Genomic DNA, 14,997 nt, shown 5'->3' with positions numbered 1-14,997 from the left:
ACTCTGAGGTTCTACTGTAAAAAGAACCAATGGCTGGAAGCTGTAGCTAGACAAACTCAAATTGGAAATAAGGCTCAAATTTCTACCATGAGGATGATTAACCATTGGAACAAACCACCAAGGAAGATGGTGGATTCTCCATCTGGATGTCATTCAGTCAAGTCTGGATGCCTTTCTGGAAGCTCTGTTTTTGTCAAACACAAGTTACTGGGCTCAAGAACGGGTAATTGGGTGAAATTTAATGGGCTATGATATACAGGAAGTCAGACTGGACAATCTAATGGTCATTTCCAGACTTAATGAACTCTATGAATGGATCTATGAATCTGTATGTGTTGAAATAAATGAGCGGCAGGAGCAATGACAAATATAAAGGCTTTCTTTTCATCTTCCCCTCATTGGGATTGGTGGGGTGGACATTTCTTTGGTGCAAGATCCATGAAAGGTTTAATTTTCAAAAGGACATCTTTAGGAAGCTGTCAGAGAGGTTGGATGATGAATTGGTTCTAACTTGGTGTTTCATTCTTTGTGTATTGTCTCTTGAGATCCTGCTAGAAAGTTTGGGCGTGTGGAATTCCCTGGAAAATGAGTGACTATTCTCTCCACCACATGCTCAGTCAGTATCCTAACCCTCTCATTTCGATTTTTAATTAAGATTGCTACAAACATAATCCCCTCTCCTGATGTTTGATTGGCACATTTTCACCTGTACTGCGAAATAGGCATGGTGGCGACTGGAGGGACTGGCCCAAATGATTGAGTAGGAGTTTTGCTTTGGGCTTACTTTATAACACCACTTTGCTTTTAACATTTCAGGCGAGCTCTCGAGTTCCCTTTGAGAAGAAGCCATACTCGACCGAGATGTCACGGCACCACAGCCGATTTGAAAGAGATTATCGCACTGGGTGGGATCGCCGAGAATGGAGCTCCAATGGGAATCATGTGAACAGCAGTAACTGTAACAGTACAGCGAGCAGCAACTGCAACAACAGACCTGGGCTGTTGCCTTTGCCAATTGTTCCCTCTCGACTACCTACTCCAGCCACGGCTGCTTGCACCACAGTGAACAGCGACGTGATAACGAGCCTTGTGGCCAACTCATCCGCAGGTTCAACTACCAAAGTAAGAATTTACTTGTTTTCAGTAATGATGAGTTAGAGGAAACTACAGATGGGGCAACACTTGTCCCCTTCAGAAGCCCCTTGTTTATGATGTGCCATGGGAATAAGAAGTCCAATGGCCGTTTGCCTTTTTCCTTCTGTTGGTCATTATGTGTGCTGTTTGTATAGTAAGATGACCTTCATGGGCTGGCGGATCTCCCACTTCGTTCCATCACTGAACAGAGAGAGCAATCAGTTCCCTATATCACAGAATCAGTTTCATGCTTTTATTAATTTTTCTGAAGCACTTAGTTCTCAGTTTTGTTGTTGGGAATGATCCACTTTGTTTGTCTAATTACCCGAGGAGTGTTCCAAATGGAGCCACAGTTTTCCTACGTGGATCTACTTTTATGTCACAAAGAGCAGAAACTGAGCAAAGTGCATAGGGGTTTTTTGTTTTTGTTGCTTGGCCCTTTCCTATAAGTCGTCCAGAGTGCCCTTCCACATTGCCATCTGTAACATCATAATAGGAATAGTGGGAACCCACAGTTGAGACAAGGCTGTCTGGTTTATACATAAATACAGTTTAAGAAGGAAGAAAATGTTAAAGAGCAAAGAAATAAAATCACTAGTGGTTTTTTATTGATTTTATTCTACTGACTAGTAGTGTTTTTTGGCTTTCTTTTAACTTGTAGCTCCTCTTAAGTCTACAAAGCAAAAAATTTTATATCGGTGAAAAGTTGTTTGTTGCCTTCCTGCATACAAAATTGACTAGGGAAGCTGAAGTTGGGGGTGGGGTGGGGGGTGGAGCGTGGTGGAAAACCCTAGCAAATTGTAAAGGTATCCGTGGCTTTAGCCAAGCGAGCCAGATGCCCTGCTGCTTTTCTTTTTATGATATTTAAATTTTTCTTTCAACTTGGTTTCATGTTAATAAATGCAAGTGCCAAATACAACAGACGCAGACAGGGGAAAAGAAGACAATGAAGTTATTTAAAGTAAGCCAAGAACAAGCTGAAATTTTACTGCAATACCATACCATATTGATTTTTTTCACACAGTAGAAAAACAAGGTCAATGCTGCAGAAGGAAACAGTGGGCCAAAGTTTACAGTGTGAATGTTTTTTAAAATGGTCCATAGTGTTTTTCATTTATTTTTATTTGACAACAGGCAGTAAGTTCCCAATGAAAATGAATATGGGATTTCCCCAGATGTCCTCCACAATAGATGCATTTTGGTCACGCTTTGTCTGGAGAAGATTATAAAGCAAGTTTTGAAGCCAGCACAGTGGTTTCATTTATCATGACCTCTGTACTGCTAAAAGTCCAGCTGCTGGCTGGGGTTGATCAGCCTTTGCTGCAGATGTTTAACAGCCCATTGAGGCTGAGCTATGATACTAAAGTGTTTGCTTCTTGGGGGAGGGAGGGAAAGATCAGCATTTTAAGTGTTTTGTGATCATATGTTAAATGTGAAGCATTTTCTAAATTATCTTATTAGGCAATTTCTTAGATGAGTTTTACTAGTAAGAATGGTTCTGACACCACTAGATCAATGGGAAGAAAACAGACGGTATGTAGGTGATATAGGATGATCTTTACCAGGAAAGCTGCTAATCGCCTGTGTGGTCTCCCATCAAATTCATGTATAAAAAGTCCCAGTGTCCCCACTCTCTCCTCTGTTGCTGAGGATTACCTGAGCAAGTCTGACAACTAAAACCACATGGATTGAGGGGGGAAAAACTTTGGAAACAGAAGTGGGTGAGGAATCTGAATAGTTGATGTAAGGGGATGTTGCCTAGGAAACTTCCGACAAACTACATGAGAGAGTTTTGTAAATGAAAAAGTGTGCTCTCTGTCTCGCATACTGCAGATTTACACTTGAGGTTCAGCTCAGATGATTAGTAGTATCCCAAACCGATGAGTTTGCCTCCAACCGTTGACTATCCAGCTAATGGTTAACCATAAAAATTTAAATCCATGTAAATGGAAAACCACAAACCAGAAGAATGTACAGTTGCTTGGTCTATTTTAAAAACAGATATATACCAAGTTCTTAGCCCAATATTGAGCCCAATAACTTGTGTTTGGCTAAAGCATATCTTCCAGAAGGGCATCCAGTCTTGATTTGAAGACATCCAGAGATGGAGAATCTGGTAGCTCTCTTCCTACCTTGTTCCAGTGTTAGTGACCCTCCCTATTAAAAATGTCTGTCTAATTCTACTTTGAATTTATCTGGCTTCAGCTTTCAATGGTGATTTTATATTTATGGTCAGACCATTGATGAAAATGTTGAGTAGCTTCAGGCCTAGTACTGATCTCTTCAGAACCCCACTGGAAACACCTCCATTCAATGATGATTCTCCATTGACAACTACTCTTTGAGATCTGTCAGCCTTAATCCAATTAACATGTGCTTTATTGATAGTGTATATTGGTATTTTTTAACTGCCCTACAGAAGTCTAAGTATATTACATCTACGCAGTTACTTTTGATCTCATCAGAGAATTATATCAGGTTTGTTTGGCAAGACTTATTGTACATAAAATCTTGTTGACCACTACTAATTACACCTCTACCTCGATATAACGCTGTCCTCGGGAGCCAAAAAATCTTACGGCGTTATAGGTGAAACCGCGTTATATTGAACTTGCTTTGATCCACCGGAGTGCACAGCCCCCCCCCCCCCCCCGGAGCGCTGTTTTACCGCATTATATCCGAATTTGTTATATTGGGTGGCGTTATATCGAGGTAGCGGTGTATATTTCCATCCTTTTATTCTTTATTAATTGAAACCCTAGGTGAAAAATTCAGAATGGATAAAAGGAAATATATTTTCACATAACATGTCATTAGACTGTGGAACTCATTGTGACATGATGTCATTGAGTCCCAGAGTTCAAAGATCCATAGATGTTAAGTCCAGAAGGGCCTTTAGAATATCTAGTCTGAGCAGACAAGATTATAACAAGAATATCCAGAACTATAATAACTAATGGTAACAAAAAGAGTACTGGAAGGGATATAAAACTTTGTTTTGGGGTTTAAGCCAATTTCTAACTATTAGGGATGAGGTGAAACCTTCATGGAATGCAGGTCATCCCACATCTGCCTACTGTGAGGTTCCTTGCACCTTCTTCTGAAGCATCTGGTGTTGGCCATTGGTGGAGACCAAATACTGGATTAGACAGGTCTGATTCATTATGGCAACTCCTGTGTTCCTAGAAGGTGGCCCCAAAAGTACTTGTGCTTCACATCACAGACAAAACATTGATATGTGTGTGGACAGACTATATTACTAAAGATATGATGCAAATCTTCAGTGTTTAAATATTACTCGCCAGACATACCAATAACTTGCTAACTGGAAGTGAAATTCCTTTCCACAAATCACACGTACCTGTCTCTTATTGTCTTGAAAAATTGCGTGTTTGGCCTGGGTTATTTAAAAGAAAAATGTGGTAATTTTTTTTTTCATTTTTACTGAACAAAAAAATAAAAAAGGACTTTAGGCTACTGTCACCCTTTTCATCTGAGGCTCTGAAAACACTTTTCAAACACTGTTTAAGCCTTAATGCCCCTCTAAGGTATGTTAATATTATAATCCCTATATAACAATAGAGAAACTGAGACACAGAGAAATTGAGATTTTGCTCAAGGTCACTGAGCAAGTATTCTCACCTTTTTGTCAAGTTGGGGCTCCTGACTCTTAGTCCTGTGTGCAAGCCACTGGGCCACAGAGCTCCCACCTGGGGATGGCTCATTCTGAATCCTAGGGCCAAAATCCCCAGCTGTGGAGTACTTTCTGCATTTGGCGTCCTTTAATTGCTGAAGTGTTTGGCAGGAGAAAGCGGGTGACTCATAGCACTAAAGGGCAATGTGCAGCTTCATTTTGACACACTCTTATTCCCATCGCGTATGATTATTTGGCTTAGTTTTTTCTCCCAGGGGTTTATTTGCTAGTAGAAACTATCAAGGAAATCCCCATAAAACTGCAGCATTATTTAAGATATTGGCAATGAAACACTCTAGAATCCGATTAAGGGCGCCACACAATATTCCAACCATGTTATCTGTTCATATTAGCAGCACCTCTATTCTCTGTTGCTTTTCCAAATTACTTTCTGTGTTACTTGTACAATTTTCTCCATCAAAGCTTCTGCATCACAGCTACAATTTAGAAGTGTTGTCATGGGCTGTAATTTGAAATTTTATTACCAAGAGATTTTTTGGTTATAGAACATTTACTTTTATCATCTGGATATTATTTTTAAATGCCTGAAAAGATTGATACGTCAACAGGATCTGTACGGTGTCAGGCACTGTCTGATTATTTTTTGTTCGGCATTAATTTAAAAAACCCTTTGCCTGGAAAATGAATTGATTCCTAAGCCCCCACATGCTTAATGATTTGTTAATTTCAAGGTTAAACCTATGACAATGGGTATAAAAAATCCAGTCTCAAATTCTGATAGGATTTTCTCCAGCATAACCGAGGGTAACTGTCTGTAATGTAGTTACTCTGGGCTTACCGGGGAATAACTGAAATCAGAGCCTGGCCTTCTATGTTTACAGTGCTCCCATATAATTTGAGGGTTGTGTGTTGTTGCTAGCAGAGTTTTGATCCTAGGGTGGTTCGGCTCAAAGGAAATGTGGGAGGGGAGAAGGAGAGTGTAAAACGTTTGTTAACCTCTCTGGAAAGCAGCACAGGGAATGCAGAGGGGGAGAAATCACCCTCTGTCTCACCATGCTCTGGCTTAACCAAGTCAGATAAAACAAATGAGCAGGAAAGTGGGGGAAATTCTTGTTTTAAAGGAGAAACAAATCTGTATGGCTGGAGAATGCATTGTAAAAGGAAGTAAGATAAAATACTGTAGAGGTAAAATGTTAACACATTTATTTCCTTTGAGATCCAAAATAATTTAGTTCCCCTACCTCAACTGGTAAAAGATTCTCACTCTTCAGTCTGTTACCTGCCAACTGTTTACTGTACATAGAATCATATGATTAGAAGGGACCCCAAGGGTTATCTAGTCCAGTGGCTCTCAGCCTTTCCAGACTACTGTGCCCCTTTCAGGAGTCTAATTTGTCTTGCATAACCCAAGTTTCACTGCACTTAAAACCTACTTGCTTACAAAATCAGACACAATAATACAAAAATGTTTCAGCAGACTTACTGAATTTCAGTGTATAGTACATAGAGCAGTATAAACAACTCACTGTATGAAATTTTAGTTTGTACTCACTTTGCTAGTGCTTTTTATGTAGCCTGATTTAAAACTAGGCAAATATCTAGATGAGTTGATGTACCCCCTGGAAAACGTATGTGTACCCCTGGTTGAGAACCACTGATCTCACATAACCCTCTGCCAAGATGCAGGATTTGTTGTGTCTAAACCATCCAAGACAGATGGCTATCCAGCCTCCTTTTGAAAACCTCTAGTGAAGAAGCTGCCACAGCTTCCCAAGGCAGTCTGTTCCATTGTCCTGCTGTTCTTACAGTAAGGAAGTTTTTCCTGAGATTTAATCTAAATCTGCTGTGCTGTAGTTTGAACCCATTTCCTCCTGTCCTGCCCTTGGTGGCAAGAGAGAACAATTTTTCTCCATCTTCTTTATGGCAGCCTTTCAAGTATCTGAAGACTGCTATCATAGAATATCAGGGTTGGAAGGGACCTCAGGAGGTCATGTAGTCCAACCCCCTGCTCAAAGCAGGACCAATCCCCAGACAGATTTTTGCCCCAGATCCCTAAATGGCCCCCTCAAGGATTAAACTCACACCCCTGGGTTTAGCAGGCCAATGCTCAAACCACTGAGCTATCCCTCCCCCCTTAATTGCCTCTTTTCCAAACGAAACATATCCAGTTCCTTCAGCCTTTGCTCATATGGTTTGCATTCCATCCCTTTGATCATCTTTGTCGCTCGCCTCTGGATCCTTTCCATTTTTTCTGTATCTTTTCTATACATTGGTTACCAACATTAGACACATTACTCCATCTGAGGCCTAACCAGTGCTGAGTAGAGCAGTACTATTACCTCCCGTAATTTGTATGTTATGCCTCTGTTAATGCAACCTAACATTGCATTTGCTTCATGTGCATCGCATTGCTGACTCATGTTGAGGTTGTGATTCACTACAACTCCCAGGTCCTTCTCAGCAGTGCTGCTGCCAAGCCAATTTCCCCCCAATCTGTATTTGTGCATTGGGTTTTCTTCCCTAAATGTAGCACCTTACATTTGTCTTTATTGGATTTCATTTTGTTATCTATAGCCCATTTCTCCAATGTATCAAGATCCCTCTGAATCTTAGGTCTATCCTCCAAAGTATTGGCAACCATCCTTAGCTTTGTGTCATTTGCAAACTTGATCAATATGCTCTCTATACCTCCATCCAAGTCATTAATAAAGATGTTAAACAACACCAGACTCAGAACAGATCCCTGTGGAACCCCACTTGAGACCTCCCTCCAATCTGACATCATTCCATTAATACAGTGGTGGGCAATAATTTTTGCAGGGGGGGCCACTCCATGAATTTTGGGCTGCACATTTCTACTATATTAATGGAGGTGGTGCGGGGAATGAGAGGGAGTTTGGGTGCAGGAGAGACCTCCGGGCTGGTGCAGAGTGTTGGGGTGCAGGAGAAGGTGAGGAGTGTGGGCTCTGGGAGGGAGTTTGATGCAGGCAGGGGCTCCAGGCTAGGGCAGGGGATTGGGGTATAGGAGGGGGTGAGAGATGCAGGCTCTGGCCAGGTGGCGCTTACCACAGGCGCCTCCTGGCCGGCAACGCAGCTGGACTCATGATACCTGCATATCGTGGCCCCACGCCGCTCCCAGAAGTGGCGGCGGCTGGTTGCTGCTGGCACATCTCTGTGCGCCCCTTGAGGGGAGGAGGGCAGCGGGTCTCAGTGCGCTGCCTGTACCTGCAAGCACCGCCCCTGCAGCTCCCATTGGCCGGTTTCTGACCAATGGGAGCCGTGAGGACGGTGCTGGGGTTGTGGGAGCGTATGGAGGTCTTCCCTGCCACCGGGGGCGCGAAGAGACATGCCAGCAGCAGCCGGCCACTTCTGGGAGTGATGTGGGGCCACAGCAGGCAGGGAGCCTGCCTGAGCGCCCACTGCGCTGCGGGACTTTTAGCGGCCCGGAGATTGCGAGGGGGCAACCAAAGAGCCTGGCGGGCCGGACAGAAATGTTAGATGGACCGGATCCCCCCTTTTAAAATATGGGCACTATATTAGCCCTTCTCCATTCTTCCATGACCTCTCCTGTCATCCATGAGTTTGTAAATATTGTTGCCAGTTGCTCTGAGATTTCTTCAGCTAATTACTTCAGTACCCTCAGGTGAATAGCATCCGGTCCCGCTGATCTAAAATAAAAATATATATATGGAGATATACCTATCTCATAGAGCTGGAAGGGACCCTGAAAAGTCATTGAGTCCAGCCCCCTGCCTTCACTAGCAGGACCAAGTATGGATTTTTGCTCCAGATCCCTAAGTGGCCCCCTCAAGTATTGAACTCATAACCCTGGGTTTAGCAGGCCAATGCTTAAACCACTGAGCTATCCCTCTCCCCCTTGATTTCATTCAAGTTGGTCAGATGATCTCTGACATGTTCTTTACTCATCCCTATCTGCATCCCTTCCTCTTTATTGTCTGTGGTAACTTTGCTGGTCGTTCGGTCATATGTTATTTTTTGTGAGAAGACTGAAGCAAATTAGGCATTCAGCAGCTCTGCCTTCCTATCATCTTCCATTACCAGCTCACCTTCTCCATTGATCAGCAGACCAACACCATCCCTGATCTTTCTTTTTTAACTGACATATTTGAAGAACCCCTTCTTGTTGTCTCTAACATTTCTTGCTATCTGTAACTCATTCTTTGCCTTGGCCTTCCTTTCTAGTGAAGACCTGCTAAATCGACTACCGATCGCTCTCCCGTCGACTATCACATTCACAACTAATTCATCCCTGTCGGTCAAAAGTGGTTCCAAAATGGACAGCCCCCTAGTTGCTAAGAATTTGCAGGATGTATTATGTTTTGCTGCAATAGTCTTCCAACAGATATCAGGGAATTTAAAATCCCCCATTAATAAATGCTCATGTGTGTTAGCTAATCTTGTTATCAGCTTGCAGAATGACTTATCCACTTCCTTTTCCTGATTTGGTGAGCTATAGTAGACCCCCACCATAATGTCACTACTGTTCTTTTCCCTTCTTATCCTTACCAGAGATTCTCAGGTCTGTTGCTCACTTCCCCTTGGACCTTGGAGCAAGTTTATACATTCTTGACATACAGTGCAACACCTCCTCCTTTTTCCCCATACCTATCCTTTTGGAACAAGCTATATCCCTCAATGCTGGTATTCCAATCATGGGAGTTGTCTGTCCCACCAAGTCTTTGTGTTGCCAATTAAGTCATAATTTTCTTCATTTACCATGACTTCCAGTTCATCCTATGTGTTCCACATACTCCTTGCATTTGTATACAGGCATTGAAGATATTTTGCAGACTACCCTGTTGCTTTTCTTTTTGCCTTTTAATGCAGTTGTAATTTCTAGAAATTAGCCCCTTTCCCTTGTCTTCGTTACTTGAGCCTAGATGCGCATTGGCCGGATTTTTTTCACTGCCCTCTGCCCACCATATGGCCTAGTTTCCTAGAACATCAGCTCGTTGTCAAAGAAGCCAAAGCACTACCACAGTTTGACGGTCCTTGCCTGGGCCTTTTCCTTCAACAGGGAGGATGGACAAGAACACCACTTGTGCCTAAAACTCTTTTATCCTTCTTCCCAGAGCCATGTAGTCTGCAGTGATTCATTCAAGGTCATTCTTGGCAGTACCGTTGGTGCCCATGTGGATAAGTAGGCACTGGAAGCAGTTTCACACTCCAGTCAACCACTCAAGGCCCACCTGGAACAAAGCATTCCCACTCACACTTTTCAAACAGACATACACACAGTCAAACTAGCTTCAGTCAAGCCAGGGGTGGGCAAACTTTTTGGCCCGAGGGTAGGGAAATTGTATGCAGGGCCATGAATGTAGGGCTGAGGCAGGGGTTTGAGGTGCGGGAGGAGGTATGGGAGGGGGGTATGGTGTGCAGGAAGGGGCTCAGGGCAAGGGGTTGGGGTGCGGGAGGGGTTCAGGTGTGGGCTCCGGCCCAGCACCGCTTACCTCGAGTGGCTCCAGGGGTGGCAGCAATGCGCAGTGAGGCTAAGGCAGGCTCCCTGCCTGCCCTGGCCTCATGCTGCTCCCAGAAGTGGCCAGCATGTCCGGCAGTGGCTCTTGGGGGTGGGGTGGGAGGGAGGGAGGCGGCTGCGCCGTGCACTTCCGTTGCCTGCGGGTACCACCGCCGAAGCTCCCATTGGCCACGGTTTCCCGTTCCCAGCCAATGGGAGCTGCGGGGGGCGGTGCCTGCAGGCGAGAGCAGCGCACGGAACCCTCTGTCCCCCTCTCCTCCAGGAACCATAGGGACATGGTGCCAGCTGCTTCCGGGAGCCAGGTTGAAAGCCCTGACTGGCCAGATCTGGCCTGCGGGCCAAAGTTTGCCGTCCCCTGAGTCAAACACTGGCCAAACAAATGGTCATAGCAGACAGACACTCAGGTATTCAGATATACATCGCTGTATTTAGTATTGTAGGATCTTGTCCTTTCAGTTCTGAGATGATAACTGCCTAAGCTGGTGTTTGGCTTCTGTAAATATTTAAAATATCGATTAAGCAGAGGAAAAGTAAACATGAATTGTTTTTCAAGTTGTGCCTTATGTTGTACATGACTAATTACATGCAACAATTTGTTGCTCTACACAGTCACTAAAATGTATGTACTCTTACTATTATAAAACATAAGCGGCTTGCATAAAGAGAGATTATAAATATTGGAATATGTGCTTGCTAGAAAACAGTAAATATGCCATGATAAAATATACGTGACTACCAGTGCAGCTTCTGTGCACTGGGCTACTGTAGGGTCTCATGGGGTCTGGTATTGACAGCTGGCACTTTTTTGTCAAAATTTCTGATGGAACACTGTTCTCCTTGGGTAGTCCGTCAATTCTTTTGATCTGGACACAGTGGAACAGCACAGACCAAGTGCAGAGGTGAAAAAAGTCACACTTCAGAGCCTTCCATTTTTTTTCCCTGTGGCAAATTACTATGATTCCAAGTCAGATTTCAGACTGTGTGTGTCAAAAAGTACAACTGTTTGTTCTAGGGAAATGGGTTACCCTTCCAAGGACTTGCAGGGGGGAAAAAAGTTTAAAACGTAGCACTGTCTGTGCTTTGTGGTTTTCCAGGTGCAAGCCTTTCCTCTGTTAGGCGAAGGATAGTGTTGTACATACAGGTCTAATTGGATCACTATACGTTTTTTAAATCTGCCGTCTCAAGAAACATCAAAAGATCAGAGCAATGTTCCCAGGTGCATTAGCACCGATATATTTGTAAGGGTAGACAGGGGCATTTTTCCCTACCCTCCTTGTAGTTCACTGGGTCTGAAAGTTCAGTAGCTTTGCATGATTTGGTAAATACCTTATGATGTGATGTGTTATTTAATGTGGTCCACAGCTTCCAGACTTCTGTGTGGCTTCCCCTTCTTTAGGAATTTCCCAATGTAATCAGTGCACTTCTTCTTTCTTTAATCTTCCGCACCTTCAGGGGCACAGGGCATATGCTATTTTCTGAAATGTATGTTGGTCTTGTGCTGGTCTGTTCAGGCGTCTGAGTGTCATGATGGTGGATCTGGCTTCTTTCTCTCTTGTTCTGCATAATGTTTCTCCAGGTCGCCCACTTTTTCTCTTCCCAGGTGATGTCCATATTATCACTTTTTGTGGAAATCATGACGGTGGCATCCTTAAAGCATGCCCTAAATAGTTTCATTGTAGTCTACTTACCATGTTTGATGCTGTAAGTTGGTTGCTCTACTTGCATTTTCTCATGTTGTTGTAAGAAAGTCTGTCCAGTGGACTCTGAATATCTTCCACAGGCATTTCCTTTGAGTTGATCTTATCAATTTTGGCTGTGGATTTCCATGATTCTGCTCCATAAAGGAGGACAGATATGATGCTGGTATCAAAAATTAATATTTTGCATCTGTGCCAATCATGCTACTTTTCCAGTTTTTTTTCAAGTTTATGGAAGTTGTTTGCTGATTTTGGAATTTGTCACTTGACATCTAGCATGGTGTCACCATCATTGCACATCTCACTCTCTAAATAAGTAAAAAGACTTACTTCTAGCGTTTCTCCATCTACTCTGATGCTTGCTTTTGGGACACTGATAGTCACATATTTTGTCTTGTCCTTCTTGATAAACAAACCAGTTTGTTTTGCTGTGTCTGCCAAAACCAGGGTCTTTTCTTCCATTAAGTTGTGTGTTGAACTAAACGGACAATGTCAGGAAAAGCAAGGTCATCCAGTTGTGCTTTATCATTTGTCCTTAACTATCTTGGTTGCCTTCTACAGTTACTTTCCTCATGACAATAGTCATTGACCAGTGCAACCAGTAGTGGGGACATAATACATACACCCTTACCTTACTCCAGTGGTCAGTGCAAACCATTGGCTGATGATGTCACCATCTCAAACTGAACATTTGGCCTTATATAGGTTTTTGATCATTCTAATTATTTTTTGCTGGTATTCCATCATATGCCATAATTTCCCAAAGACTATTTCTATATAAGATATCAAAAACCTCCTGAAAATCTATAAAACAATATGGTCTGCACATGATTTCTGTGGTGTAAAACCTGCTTGTTCCTCTCTATGCTGGAGACCTGTTTGTTTCTTGATACATTCCAAGATAATGTTGAGCATGATTTTCCTAAGAATAGAGAGTAATGTGATTTCTCTCTAGTTATTGCAGTTGGTAAGGTCACCCTTCTTCGGCAGTTTGACTCTAAGTGGAATCTCTTCCACTGGGTTTGGTTCTTTTCTTCATTCCATAGTCTATCTGAAAACACAAGGGAAGTATGGAGGGATTATTTTTTTTTTTTTTGGTCACTCATTTTAAGCATTTCTCCAGTAATATTATTGTCTCTAGGTGTATTCCCATCTTTGAGTTTTCTTCTGGTTTTCTAACTTCTTTCATTGTGACATGTTCAAAATCAATATCAAGCTCTGGTGGTAGGTCTTCATCACATATTTCTAGTGGTTCATTTGGGCTTGTTCTATTTAAAACAGCCTGAAAATGTTCTGTTCGTCTTTTCCTTTGTTCTTCCTCTGTATTAAGAGTCTTTTCATTTGCATCTTTCATAGTGTACTTCCAGTACGGCTAAAGTTTCCTGTTAGCTGATTGACTTATAGAAGGTTGTAAGGTCACCTCTGTGGCTAGCATTCAGCCTCTGAACATTTACTATCAATCCCTTTAATCCCTTCTATTACTCCTTTTTGCCTCTCAATTTAGAACTCAATCTAGAATCACTGCACATAAATATGTAATACTGGCTATAGGCTAGTAGCTGCATGCTGCCTTCAACTGCACGATGCATGCTCAGGGCCGGTGCAACCATTTAGGCAAACTAGGTGGCTGCCTAGGGCGCCTAGTGGTTGGGGGCGCCTAAAAGCCCGCTCAGGCGAGGAGGTGGAGTGGAGGTGAGCTGGGGCGGGCTCCCCAGGTGGGGTTAGCTGCCGCGGGGGGGAGTCTCCCCAGGCGGGGTTAGCTGTTGCAGGGGAGGGGGCTCCCCGGGCGGGGTTAGCTTCCGCGGAGGGGGGGGGGTCTCCCCGGATGGGGTTAGCTGCCACGGAGGGGGGGGGGTAGCTGCTGTGGGGGAGGGGCTCCCCAGGCGGGCGGGGTGGCAGGCTCCCCGGGTCGGGGGGTGGGTTAGCTGCTGCGGGGGGGCGAGGTTAGCTGCGGGGGGAGGCGCAAGGTGGAAGTTTCGCCTAGGGCTCGAAACATCCTTGCACCGGCCCAGTGCATGCTGGGAACCAAACCATCAAAGGAGCAGAGCATAGCTCCACTGCAACCTCCTGCTGACTCCCAGATGCTCCTGGTAAGGGCTTTTGTAGGGGTGAGTGGGACATGGACCTGGCGGAGGTAAGGGGAGGAGCTGGGGAGCAGCTGCGTTACACAGCATGCTCGTTGGCTCATGGCAGGTTTCTGATTAGAAATTGCCTAAAACCTGCTGCTGGTTGAACCCAAACAGTGACGTTTTCTACATGGCTGCAGCAAACGTGTCCAGCTGCTACGCAACTGCCATGGCAGCAAGGAGGAGCTGTGTTCCCATAGGGATAGGATAGCTAAGATCCACAGGCTAAAGGGGTTGACCCCACTTCCATCTCCAAAGGGGAATCATTTGACCTCGTATTTTCCAATTTGACTGAAACTCAGAGGAGGATTGAGGAGTCTCCTGCTTACTGGAGATTGGACAGAACCAAAAGACAAAATCTCAACACACCCAAGCTTTGGGGAATTTTGGATTGACTCTTGATCTGAACTCTGCAGTTCAGACCCATTTCTTTTGCATGCCCAATATACTGCACAGCTATTACTTGCATTAATACTTCCTGCTTGGTAAATTGTCTCAACAGTGTGGAAACCTACAAAACTTTTAAGTGTTTTTAATTTATAAATCTCTCCTTACAGCTCAGGGATATTTTACTGGCTTGAGACAATTTAAATTTGGTAAGCACCGATGCCCTAATTAATCCATATAGTTAGTAAATAACCATGCTCGTTTTTGACTTGCAATGTGTTTATCATCTGTTGAAAGACCTAAGAGGTCAGGCCAGATTCTAGTCCCAGCTCCATTTGAAGATGAAAGGCAGTGTGTTTGCAACACTAATTGAGGTAGCAAAGTAATTACAAAATCACAAACATGGCAATTTTGGGTAAAGGGGGAGGGGGTGTTTCCAGTCCTTGACGTTTGGATCCAAAAGTATCTTGACTTCTGAAAATGATAAATATCAGTAATATC

General features: G+C 43.7%; 1 protein-coding gene across 1 annotated transcript in view; it reads left to right on the top strand.

The window, feature by feature from the left end:
* The window catches only part of KLHL29 (kelch like family member 29), a 469,081-nt gene that overhangs the window by 127,809 nt on the left and 326,275 nt on the right, over nt 1-14,997 (top strand). The window contains exon 2 of the mRNA XM_065401983.1: nt 817-1,122. Within this exon, the coding sequence (XP_065258055.1) occupies nt 862-1,122 (261 nt within the window). The 5' untranslated portion in view covers nt 817-861. The remainder of the gene's footprint in view (nt 1-816; nt 1,123-14,997) is intronic.

Source organism: Emys orbicularis, chromosome 3 (assembly GCF_028017835.1).
Source record: "Emys orbicularis isolate rEmyOrb1 chromosome 3, rEmyOrb1.hap1, whole genome shotgun sequence".
Lineage (NCBI taxonomy): Eukaryota > Metazoa > Chordata > Testudines > Emydidae > Emys > Emys orbicularis.
The sequence above is the reverse complement of the archived record's forward strand: the minus strand, read 5'-3'. Positions and strand labels throughout refer to the sequence as shown.